The sequence below is a fragment of the Argiope bruennichi genome, chromosome X2, assembly GCF_947563725.1.
Source record: "Argiope bruennichi chromosome X2, qqArgBrue1.1, whole genome shotgun sequence".
Classification (NCBI taxonomy): Eukaryota; Metazoa; Arthropoda; class Arachnida; order Araneae; family Araneidae; genus Argiope; species Argiope bruennichi.
This window is the reverse complement of record NC_079163.1, coordinates 94,564,810-94,577,953: the sequence shown is the minus strand read 5'-3', so window position 1 is coordinate 94,577,953 and position 13,144 is coordinate 94,564,810. Positions and strand designations below refer to the sequence as shown.

The 13,144-nt window shown below is 28.0% G+C and overlaps 1 protein-coding gene across 1 annotated transcript in view; it reads left to right on the top strand.

The window, feature by feature from the left end:
- The window catches only part of LOC129960857 (MFS-type transporter SLC18B1-like), a 60,744-nt gene extending 48,058 nt beyond the window's left edge, over positions 1-12,686 (top strand). The window contains exons 5-13 of the mRNA XM_056074558.1: positions 3,670-3,738; positions 5,472-5,559; positions 6,420-6,556; positions 7,420-7,518; positions 8,430-8,521; positions 10,031-10,126; positions 10,354-10,428; positions 10,522-10,615; positions 12,276-12,686. Of these exons, the coding sequence (XP_055930533.1) occupies positions 3,670-3,738; positions 5,472-5,559; positions 6,420-6,556; positions 7,420-7,518; positions 8,430-8,521; positions 10,031-10,126; positions 10,354-10,428; positions 10,522-10,615; positions 12,276-12,368 (843 nt within the window). The 3' untranslated portion in view covers positions 12,369-12,686. The remainder of the gene's footprint in view (positions 1-3,669; positions 3,739-5,471; positions 5,560-6,419; positions 6,557-7,419; positions 7,519-8,429; positions 8,522-10,030; positions 10,127-10,353; positions 10,429-10,521; positions 10,616-12,275) is intronic.
- The last annotated feature ends 458 nt before the right edge of the window (positions 12,687-13,144 follow it).

Here is a 13,144-nt window from a genome sequence, read left to right as displayed (position 1 = left end):
ACATTTAACACTTTCCTTCCATATAAAGTTATATTTACCTTGCCTTTACCTTTAGTAACTGAATCTCCTTGTTCAGGAAGTATTTAGTGCACCTTGAAACTAAAGAAAAAAAATCCCTTCATATTGTATAATAACAGAAGTTTCTCCCGTTATTCTATAATGAAACTCATCCAAAAGAAAGAATCCTTACATTTTATCTTTTTGTAAATTACTAGCAATTTCGTTTGCAGTGATTTCATGCACTTTAGCTGTGTAGCCAAAATAACATTCTGTAGTAAATTCCCTCAGTCTCTGCCGAGCCAAGAAAATATTTTAAATATTCACGATCGTATATTTCAGCAAACAATTTTCGTCTTTTTATAAGTCTGAAGGCACGCCTTGTTGCGATCGATATAATGATCTTTGTGTCTTCATGAGAATACTTGTTCTATTTTCAAAAGGATATAAATGTTTTTATAAAATTATTTTTATATGCATTTTATGCGTTGTTACAATAAATATAATATTTTAGAATGTCATGAACTTTCTGCCATCCCAAAATGTGAAATTTCATAGGTTCATTCTACTCACGATACTGTACATGTTCTTTGTTAATTAAATTCGTATCTTAGCAATGAAAAATGTAACATAGTCGAATTTGGTTAATTGGAAGCTAACGAGGCAACCATAAAAATTCGAATAAAAAAAGAATTTCAAACAAAAGTGAGCACAACATCATTTCTTAAGCTAAGATTTTCAATAAAAATTTATTTTCAAATTTTTTTTTAATAATAAACTAGGGGGATTTGCCTCCTGCTCGCTTTCGTTCGTCAACCTGGATGATGTTCGATACTGTTGGTACACGTTGTTCGTCAGTTTCAATTAGCAAGTTTTTAAACTCCACTGACCATTCGTTCAATGCTGGAAGCTTAATCTTTCCATGATGAGAACATACATTTTTCGATTGTCCTACTTCCGATTCAAAACTCAAAGCCCCACAATGAGAACATTATTTGCTCAAATCTCCAGCATCCAAATATTGAATCCTTTTTTCACATATTGCCGCAAATTTAGCAGCTTTACGATCAGCTCTCACTTTTTAAATTGCCCGATTCTCTCTCGGTTTTTCTTCGCATTTTTTTCTTTATTTGATATCACTGGACTCTCTATTAATATTTAAAAATGCTATGTAAAGTTAACACGTGTATTGCTCAGGTATTGAGACGATTGCTAGCAGAGGGTCGAAAAACTTTCGCTACTCGAAAAAGATAAATAAACTGGAAGGCTGTTCATTAGCATTGTCACAAACGATATGTCTAAAAGTAAATTTAACAAACAATATTGTTTTAATCTCATTCGCTGTTAATTTGGTGTTAATTAAAGTTGTACCGTTCCTTTTTTTGTCACCATTTCACCATCAAGTGCAATGTAAATACTTACTACCACATAATAATAATTTTCATTAAATATTTCAAACAATACTGGCAAAACAAACCTCAAATGTCATGGGTCAAGTGACTCGCTATCTACCAATCGCAAAGCGAATAAAATTCAATGTTTACATTAAAAAAATTCATAATAGATAGAAAACCCAAAATAAATAAATATTTAGTTCGGAAGTAATTATAATACACAAGCAACATACGACTCTTTGAATGCAACAATTATACAATAACATTTTTAAATGAACTGTACATTTTACATTTAACGTGTTTAGAGCTTTTGGAAACAAAAAAAAATGTATGTATTAAATTGTACATGGACATGCTCTCCAGTGAAATAAGAAATCTTAAAAATTATCCATTTATGTTTACTGAAAGAATCTATAGGTATATTTGATTAACATAGACATTTCAGAAATAACAATAATTTATTACTTTTAGTGTTGATCTCGAATTAAGTAAATTAAATTTGAATTGTAGCCTATATTTTAACAATATGTTAATATAAAATTCAAGAATTAAAAAAAAGGAATTATTAACTTTAAAATTAATCTAGTTCTAAATAGTATTATTTAACACTCCATATCCTTACTGATCACCTAAACTGAAATTTAAAAACTGTAATAATTTCTAAAAATAATTTCAATAAATAGGCAAGAAATTTAAGAATACAGAAATTTGAATAGAACAACTGTTCATAAAATTTTAAGAAACAATCGTATTCATTTCTAGAATTTAAATGTTTTTTTTAAAAAAGAGAGATAATTTTTTTAATTTTTTATTTCGTATTATAAACAATGTATGACTGATCTGATTATGAATTAAAAATAACAACGGGACCTAACTGATGTAGGGGAAAAAAAATTCTTTCTAGATAATTGAATCATGACTTTGATGTCATCTACAGAAATCCCAGAATAGGAAGATTGTTTGTTACGTTTTCTGATTTATTGGCCTCAATTAAATAAATAACATCAAAACGCGAACAATTTTTTGAAATTAAAACACATAAACATATTTATTTACTTTAAAATAATGCTTTATTAATTTTAGTTATATTATAAAATTTACTATAATTAAATATGTAAATAATTTCCTTAAACGTCTGCTTATTTTAGAAGTTACAACATTTTCTCTAATATACCACACGAGCCACCCTTGCTTAAGGGATTGTTTCTCCTTATCGCAATTTCAATAATAAAACTCTATAATGCGTCTTTCCGTAAAGAATTATATTTTAATCATTTATCTAAAGATTAAGTTATTTAATCCCACAGATTAAAATCCTGTTGTATTGTACTCCCACAGATTAAAATACTGTATAATGTACTCCACTGTAAGCTGAGCAACCAGTTGGGTAGAAAGAGAGAGCGATTTGTTGCATAAACAATATTTTTTTAATTATTATTTTGCAATAGAACTTATGGGAAGACAGAGTGGACGCTAAAGAACAAAATTTCACTTTTGTAAATGGAAAGAAAAGAGAAAAAAAAGGAGGCGGTTGGAATTCGACCACCATATTTTATTTATTCAAATTGAATTGATTTATTAAATTTTTTTTATGTAATGCTTTAAATAATCATGCAATTTATGAAGATCCTCGTTTAACTGCTAATCTTCCTGATAGGTGGCAGCACAGTACTATACTATTTGGCGTTTGACATTATTCGCGGAGAATTCTATCTAGATACACAGTGTAGTAACGAAACATTTTTATAAATTACGAAGTCTATCCCAAAATAGCTTCTGTGTTTTCTACAAACCAAAACTAAACAATTTTTTAAAAAATATTTCATTCTAATCATTTCCCAGTTTGGAACTATTTTTTTACACAAAACGAATGATATATTTTTCCACAATAAATTATTTACATTTTTATCTATATATTATTTATGAGCAATAATAGAAAAACGAAGTGATTAAATTACTCTTTCGATAATCATAATACTTTTAAAAACATTTACTTATTTTCCTAGCTTTTATTGGTGAATAACTTTAAAAATTTGATTTTATCAGTATTGATTTTATGAATCGCAATTTCATTATAATGCCGCTATTTATCTATCAAATACTGATGTCCTTTCATCGCAATTCCTTAAAACTAAGACTCAGTAGTATATTATGTAAAGTATACGCATATTTAATTCACATCAGTTCTAGCACGTACTTTGAAAACTAGTATAATTAGTTTTGTGAAATGCTGAATTATTTTATTTGCATTCTCATATTGTTGTTTATTCTGTTACAGTCCATTGTGGAAACAGCATTTTCTGTTGGATTGGCAATCGGACCCGTTATTGGAGGAATGTTATATGAAGTAAGTAACGTTGACAACTGCTTGTTTATTTTAAGTTAGGAGATTCAGACACTTGTATTATTTAGGTACTGTAGAGCGAACATCATTCCATAATAAATATGTTATAAGCGCACACTGCTTTAAACGTTAAATTCAGGTCTATAATTATAACAACGTGATATGTATTTTTGCCTAGGGATAAGAGCTGATTAATGAAGACTAAGAATTTTTAATCAGTGAGAAAATATATATTTCAAATGAAAAGGGTTGAAATAATGACTTAAAAATTATAGAAACTTGTGGGCAAGATAAGATCTGTTGCTCAGTCCATGCGTTAAAAGGCACGAGTCAAATTTTAAAGGAAATCAACGAAATTAAACAAATGTTACTAAAAGAACAATCATGATAAATTATTCGTAGTTTTCATTACAAATAAAATATTTTAATAAGAAAATGGTATTAGATAATTAATTTAATAATTGAAATTGATTTTGGTAGTTAATTGAGATTAAATGAGTTTTATTTCAAGATAAACGAGGAATTAATTTAATTAATATAAACGCTTCCATTTCATGAAAATTAATTGATTTATCGTCCTAAATCTGCAAGTGCCTATTTCTTACGCCGTCTTGCTATATTCTTTGGATTTAATCTGATGTTTAGAGCAGAGAATTTATGCACTAAAGAAGAATTTAGAACTTTTTTAGACTAATTAAACTAAATTTAGACTAATTTTTATATTGATCGGCTCAAGCTCTATACACACATATATAAAATCAGAAGAAAGTAAATAGAAACATTTCGCTTAGAACAGTTGATTAGTTAATTTTGTTCGAATGCCTTAAAAATGTTTTTTTAATCATATTTATTGATATAATTTTTAAAAACACTTCTGAAAAATTAAACAAAAGAACGTGTAGCTGAAAGTGTGTCTTTTCCCACTGTTTGGGGAAAACTTTGGTTAAAAAATGATTACCCGATCCTCTCACTTTCAATCTGAATTAAGAATAGAATTTATGCACTTTAATTAGGTGTTCAAAATCTTCATTTATCATTAATTTTAGTATATTTATTTTTAAATTTCATTTCGAATTAAATCAGGTCATGTAATTAATAATTATTTTTTGATTTCCTGCGTTTTTGACTCATTGTTTTGAACTATATCTAAAAATAAGTAACTGTCAGGCAAAATTAACTGACTTCTCTCGGTATACAGCATGCTTCTTATAATGTTATATTTAACTTTGGAGCAATGTAGTTCTTTCTATTAAGTTTTAAAAAATGGTTGTATCTCTAAATATGTGTATTGAAATTTTGCTGCAAATTGCCAAACTAAATCCAATCCAACTTCAGGAACAAAATTTCGAGAATTTTCCTATGCCTAAATATTTTTATTTTTGAAATTTAGACTATAATTCAATAATGAATTTATTGCTGTGTTATAATAATGAATTAGCTTCAATTTTCGCTATTTACAATCGCTTGTTTTACCATTAACTGATAGTTTGTCATATAAAACTTCACATATTTTATAGTATACTTCGAAATATGCAATAATTCACTTTGGAACAGCGCAACATTTAATTTTTTTTATGTAACAAAAATATTTGCATCTTTAAATTTGCACATTAGAGATGGATTTTAATAGTCAAAACTAAATCCAATTTTTATTTATTTATTATCTGGCTAATTATCTCGAAGAAATTTTTTTGATTGTTTATAAAAACTGATTTGAAATGCATTTTATATCATAGGTTGGTGGTTTTAGTCTGCCATTCTTGGTTGTTGGAGCATTACTACTCACTGGAACAGTTGTCAACATGTTCCTATTTACAGATTCAGGTAAATATTCAATTTCAGTTAAATAAAATTAAAATTCTCTCAAAATGATTTTACTCACAGTGTGTTACTATAATAACCAGATAATTCCATGAACATACAAAACTCAATCTATACAGGTGTTTCAAAATGTGGTTAGAAGAAAGGCCAGATATACTGAATCAAGTCATTTAAGTAGGAGAATATGAGGTCACAAACGTAAAGGATGACCCCTGTGGGTGATCTTTGTTAGAGAACTTATATGTATAGCACACAGCAAATGTCATTAAAAGTTTGCTGTTGATTGTCATGTTTATTTATGCTGTGCATAAATAAACATAATGACAATGAACAGCAAACTTTTGCATGGTGTAAAGTAAATATTAAAAGGACTTGCCTACAGAAGTGTGTAATTGTAAAAAAAAAAAAAAAGAAAAAAAAACTGTATTTAATTAAACCAGCGCTATATGTACTGTAAAGTATATACTTTTCTTTTTCTTAATTCATTTACAAAATGCACCATATAATGGTCAATCTTTGAGTTGGTAATTCCACGTTCTATTGAAATATTGACTTGTTTCTGTATGTCTGACCAAGCATTAAAGTTTGCAAACGAGCTTTTGAGACACCTTGATTGTCTAGCAGTCAAATTCCACAATTCAATATCTTATGGAACAAATTATTATTATAGAACAAATTATTTTTACGACAAATTTTTTTTTATTTTAAATTTTTTTTATAATTAGAATATTTGCTGTGATTTCGTCAACTTCAAATTAGTAAAACTATATTTAGTATAGAATTTTAAAAATTTGTATAGTAAATTCACCGCAGTATACCACTCTATATAAATTTTTTACTATGATGGCATTGTTTATTTTCAGATGACGTACCTCCACAGTCAATCAGCGTCCGAAAACTGTTAGCAAATATAGATTTTCTGATAGACATTTTGGCTATAAGCGTGTGCTTTGCTATGTTGGGATTTAACGAGGCAACACTAGAACCCCACATACGACAGGTAAATTCGCTTATATCTGGCTCTGAAAAAAATAAACTGAGTGTTCAGTGTAATAAAGATGAATGAAGTTAAAGTAAAAAGCAAATTCACATTTGTCATTTCTTAGACTTCTCTATACTTTCATAAACTGCATCTGTAACTGAAATATTTTCCGCTATCACTGTTTCTCCTACAAGTTTACATTTAATTGCATTGTTTCATGTTTACAAAGATTTCGTAAATGATTTTCCCCTCAATTACTGTTATAAGATCTGAAATTCAACATGAGTAGGTATTCCCGACGATAATTTAATATCTGTGTATTTTCAGTACTTAATTATTAGTTTATCTGTTAATTTTTTAAATCTAAATTTGAATTCTACATTAGAATAATTGGTTCCATATATATATATGCAACCATAAGTCCATCCCTCATGAAGGGAGTATGATCCGACATCAATATAGAGGTAGTTTTGTCCCACACCAGTTCTATATCCGCTGGGGAAGCGAGAACCTTCTTACTTATAAGGCAATATCTCACCCCCCTCCATGTCTGAGGTAACCATCTCTAATGGGATTAAATTAATTAAGATTAAAAGTGGGATTAAATCTAATCATCGTAAATCAAATATTTATAAATAATTAAAAATTGTTTTTCCCTTATAAATCATACGTGTTACTTTATTCCTTATCTCATTCAATTATTTTATATTAGTTTGTTTTTCTGTAAAATAATATAATGGAAGTGTACATTTTTTATTTAGCTGTTTGAGTTAACTATCGAATGTCGCGACTGTTTAAATGGGCAAATCAATGTTATCAACTTACTTGATCAAATTACCGAAGAAAATAGCAAATATTGATATTTTTTTTCAATTTTTTAGTTCCATCTAACGCCCACGGTCATCGGCGGTATCTTTTTGATATCGGGCGTGGTAGACGCTGTATCCGCTCCAATATGGGGAATAGTATCAGAAAGGGTGGTAAGTATATTTTTTAGAATTTTTTTACCATTCATCAATACAAACTTTGCATTTATCTCATTTTGGAGTTAATAATAGTTTTCTCAACGAAAATCCAACTCTATATGAGAATATTTCCAAATTATGATAATTTCATTCGCTCCTAGAATATTGAACGGAATCTAATTGGTCTAGGAATAAGTAATGTTATGTTCTAATTGATTCGTGTTCTTGTGGTTGGCTGAATATAGAAATACTTATCTGGTTGGCCGCAATGTTACTATTATTATTATTATTTTTAAATTGAAAATGGAATTTTGATAATTTCCATACTTACTCATTTTTATATTTGTTAATAGCGTAACTTTTACTAATTGATTAATATGAAGAATGGAATGTTATAATTTCTGGCCAGCGTAATAAACTTAAAAGTAATTTCTGAATGAATTGAAGAGAATTCTCAGAATTACCTGAGCCATGTAATTCTTTGAAAACCTGGCATCAAAATTTTATTCTCTATAAATATTCTCGAATTATTCTAGTGCTGTCTTGTTTATGTACTTTTATTTAACCTTTTTTCCAAGATTTTATTTTAACCAATTTTTCACTCACATACTGATAAAGCAAGAAATATCAAATTATATATATTTATGCATTATGAAGTATTCAAAAGTATTATTTTAATATATTCACAGCTAATCAGTTAATTAATTGATTAATTAAATTTTGATTCCATATGAGTGGCGCCGCCTATTAGTGAATTTGAGGAAAACTAATTTCGGTAAATCATAATATTTACAAAAATGAGTTATAAATTAAAAATTAAAAGTATAAGATCTTGAAATAAAAAAATTCTAATTGTAAGTGCACCAATAAAAAGTATGTATTTCAACATGTGCTGTTTTATTTTGATTATTCTTTCTTTTTCCTAGCCTAATGCCCAAGCTCTCACATTTGTTGGAGGGCTTTGTTTCATTATTTGCTTTTTAATAGTAGGACCAGTGCCATTCCTTGATTTTCAAACGTAAGTAGTGTTTATTTAAATTATAAGTGTAACAGTTTTGACACATACATATTTTTCAGCGAATGATTTTGCTAAGGATATCTTAATCTGACCAAAGCGTAGAAAGATTCTAAATAATTGGGATTATATATTTAAACATTGCAGCAAGTGTTAATGTTATAAATGATTTAGTTATAACATTGCAGAAGCGGAAGTAAACTGCACATGAGTCTTAAAATGTTTGCATATGACATGCACTCAAAGGTCAGAAAAACTGGTGCACTAGTGAAATGGTTGGTAGGTCTGTCGCAAAAGCGAAAAAACAAAGAATTACACCTGGACATGGATTACTATGGTAAAAAAGTTTTTGTTTGTATTTTTTGGCTGATTTTGACTATATTTGTTATTTTATTCAAACACGAAAGTAGTTTATTTTAAGGTGTACGTACACACTAGAGGATTTTTTTAAAAAAAATTTTAACTTTAAAAATCCAGTTTTTTTTTTACAGTAGGTCATTAATATATGTTTAAACTCATTTCAGTGAGAAAAAACCATATTACACTAATTATTAATTAATTAAATAATATTTAATGAGCTAATTAGCATATTTTTTGAAACATGATATCTTAAATTCTAATTTGTACAGACACACAATTCTAGTTGGAAATTCTGCCTAATATTAGTCTTCATGTCCTCTGCCTCAATCAAGTTATAAAAATATTTAGTTTTTTTAACGATTTTTTCATCAACGATGAATAGAAAAAGCGAGATTTTTTCTATAATTTTAACTTTTAAATAGCTATTAAAAATTTATATCTATAAACATAACTTTGATTGAAGCACAAAACATCCGCTATTTCATACAGATTATTTTGACATATAAATAATTGTATTTGGTTAATTTCTTGTTGAGTTATGATTGTTTGAATGAAGCAACATAGAGGAAAAATATCATTCTTCATAAAATGAGTTTTAAAGAAACCTTAACTAGAGTTTTTAACGAAAGCACCTCAAGAAAAATAATTATAACTCGAGAAATATTTCGAATATTGACAACATCTTGGTATCGTTTGAAAGCCAAACGATCAGAGAACATTATTAAGCAATAAAAAAAAATATTCGATATTTTGAACGATTTTCGAAGTTTCAAGTGTGTACATACACCTTCATCTGCTATACTTTTTGAAATTAAATGTAACTGAATTATCAGATATTTAAGTCAGTTGTTTCTCAAACAGAAAAATCTTATGAAAAAAAAGAGAAAGAAATAACAGAAAAGGAAGAATATTAATATTTTCTCTTGCACAAGAAATCTTATGATGAACTGCAACAACAACAAGAAAACAAAACAATATAATACAATAGTTTTGGTCATGGAGAAGATTAAATTAAAGATTATAATTTTTATATATTTAATTAATTTATAAAGAAATATTTAAAAATAAGCTTATATATCTCAATATAAAAAAATTGTATTAAAGTTTTAATAAGATTATAATGCTTTATAAAATTTTTTTTCATCTTTTCAGATCTTTAACATGGGTTATTGTAGCTCAAGTATTACTTGGCTTTGGAATGGCCGGACAGATAATCAGTAGTTTAACTCACGGAATGAAGCATACAGTGTAAGTAGAAATGATGTTTTTGAAAATGAATTCATTATATGAAATATTGCAAGGAAGTAGATTTTGAATTCATAAGTTATCCAATTGAAAGTTAAATTGAAAAATAAAGTTCAATCCCGTAAAATTTTTTTAACTCTTTATTATATGATCCATTAATTTTCTAACTGATGTATTAAGACTGTGTTTTGCAATGGGAAACTATAATCAATTATCTTATCTTCATCCAGTCAACGTGGATTTCCTGATGAAGTTGGAACATACGGTTTGATTTCTGGGCTGCTGTTTTCATCTGCATGTCTTGGGTAAGTTTAAAAGCGTATTGGACAATTCATTTTCTTTGAATATAAAGAAAATGTGCTTGAAATCTAAACTATTTTCTATAATTTTATTTTTAGAGCATTTATTGGCCCATCTATAGGAGGAATTCTGATTGATTATGCAGGGTATAAAGTTGCAACTGCTGCTGTAGTAGGTGTAGAAACTCTTGTGGTATGTATTTTTAGTCACTGAAATATAAATTTAAAAATATTCAGAAGTTAAGTTATTTAAATTATTTCTGAATCTCTTCCAACGAAAATTTATTAATAATTAAAGCATTAAAAAGAGAGCAGATCGATCCACAATTTTCTCTATACTAAGCAAGATGTCATATTTTGTTAACATTGGAAGTGAGCCTTTTCACAAACACTGGCCTTAATAATAAGGTAGCTGAAACTGTTTTGATTCATTCCTGTTCCCAAAGCCAGAATGTTACTACCGTACAAGGAAAATTCTCGGTATTTATTATATAAAAAGTTTATTAATATATATATCATGACACGCAATCATTTCTTAACAATTAGTTAGATTTTTCATTCCATTTCCAGATAGTAAAGCCTGTTGCACAATCTTGTACAATCTTGTGCGATGTTATATATTATTCAATATTCAACAATATTATATAATATGGCGAATATTGTTTAATATGATATAATTTTGCACTATATGTATATGCTTATAGGATTTCTTGACCATAGTTAATAAAATGATGGATAAAATGATCCAAAGGATAATGAAATGAGGCAGGTAGACTTATCTAAGCCAGAGTACGTTCAGATGAAGTCAAAATAAACTATGTTGACAAATGGCTCGTTAATTCACTAATTGAGATTAATAAATCGAAGTATATTTGCAGTAATTTGATTGAGATGTGCAAATTTTACCATTCATTTTATTGGAAAAGTGAAATGAACTACATAAAAAAATATACAAAGCCTCTTCCAAATCTGGTAGAAACTCTATTGAAATAATTATTTTTGAATTATTTGCGTAAATTCAATGGTAACCATAATTTATCAATAAGCAACTAATAAAAAATCGATTCCAAAATTGATTCCCCTTTTCTCAAAACTCTAATATCACTCATTCTATTTGACAATAGACCTTTTAAATATGAGCATGCACGTATCTTATTCAATTAATATAACAAATAATAAAGCCTAGAATAAAATTTAAAAAAAAACTTTTTTATATTTACCAAAACCAGTTTTCATCCACCGACTTTGAACATGGATCTTTCAAAAATACGTCCTTTGATTCTGTCAGTCGAACCTCTGAAATATGAAACTATGCTAATGGATAATTTTAGACAGTTCGATGAAGACACATTCCAGCTGATCTTTTTTAGGAGTCAGCAGCAGCTTATTGAATAGTTATATCAGTATCAGTATGTGATCGGAATAAATAATTTGTGTTGCCCTTTATGTTTACTATTGTGCGCTCTGCAACATTTTAAAGTTTTTCTCGTAAAATCTGAAATATCCTGTATAAATTTATTTACCAAAACCAGTTTTCATCCACCGACTTTGAACATGGATCTTTCAAAAATACGTCCTTTGATTCTGTCAGTCGAACCTCTGAAATATGAAACTATGCTAATGGATAATTTTAGACAGTTCGATGAAGACACATTCCAGCTGATCTTTTTTAGGAGTCAGCAGCAGCTTATTGAATAGTTATATCAGTATCAGTATGTGATCGGAATAAATAATTTGTGTTGCCCTTTATGTTTACTATTGTGCGCTCTGCAACATTTTAAAGTTTTTCTCGTAAAATCTGAAATATCCTGTATAAATTTCTTAATTTTATTAAATTCTTCATCTTTGTTTAGACTGCTATCTGCGGGATCCGGTTACTTATCCGCATGCTGCGCAAAGAAAGGACAGAACCAAACGAAGATCAAAAAAGTATTGACAAAGCCTAAATTTGTACATGAATCTCAGTGAAGGATGTATCTGTAAAGAATCTAGCGCCTGCAAGTTTCATTTTCAGAAAATGTATAAAGGAGTCAGCTGCATTTTAAAATCATTATTTCCTCATCATATAGTGACTACTTAAAACTGATATATTTATCACTAAATAGTGATATTTTTGTTTCATTTATGGTCATTCGTAATTTCTTTGCAGATGGTACAAGATGTTTTAAATGTAAAGTTTGGTATAATGTTATAATGTGCCTTATTGTTGCATGTAATTGGTTGTGTACAGGTGCTAAGAGGAATTAAATAAAATTTTAATACACAGATAAAGTCTTATTATTGAGTTTTTTATTTTTTATTTTGTATACTATAAGATTTCATGACTACAAATTACTTAATGAGCATTTCATGCATTCACTTAGTTCTAGGATTCTATAGGATAGCACAACATACTGTATACTAATGTAGAATATTTACCTATATAGTACAATATTGATTCATATTGTTCAATATATACTAATATCGAGTAATTTTATGCGATATTACGAATATTGTATGACGTTCTGTAGTGTATAAAATGTGTGTGTTTCTGGACTATATCAGTTTAAATTGTTGAAACATAGTGTTTACTTCGAGGAAAAGTATATCCTTCAAAACCCAATTTATCCAGAATAAAATTACTATTCAAGTATAAAAAAAGGTCATTAGTGGCAATCTAAAATAAACTTTATGCTAAGTGTAATATTGTTGTATTCAATATTGATTTGAATTACTTTAAAGA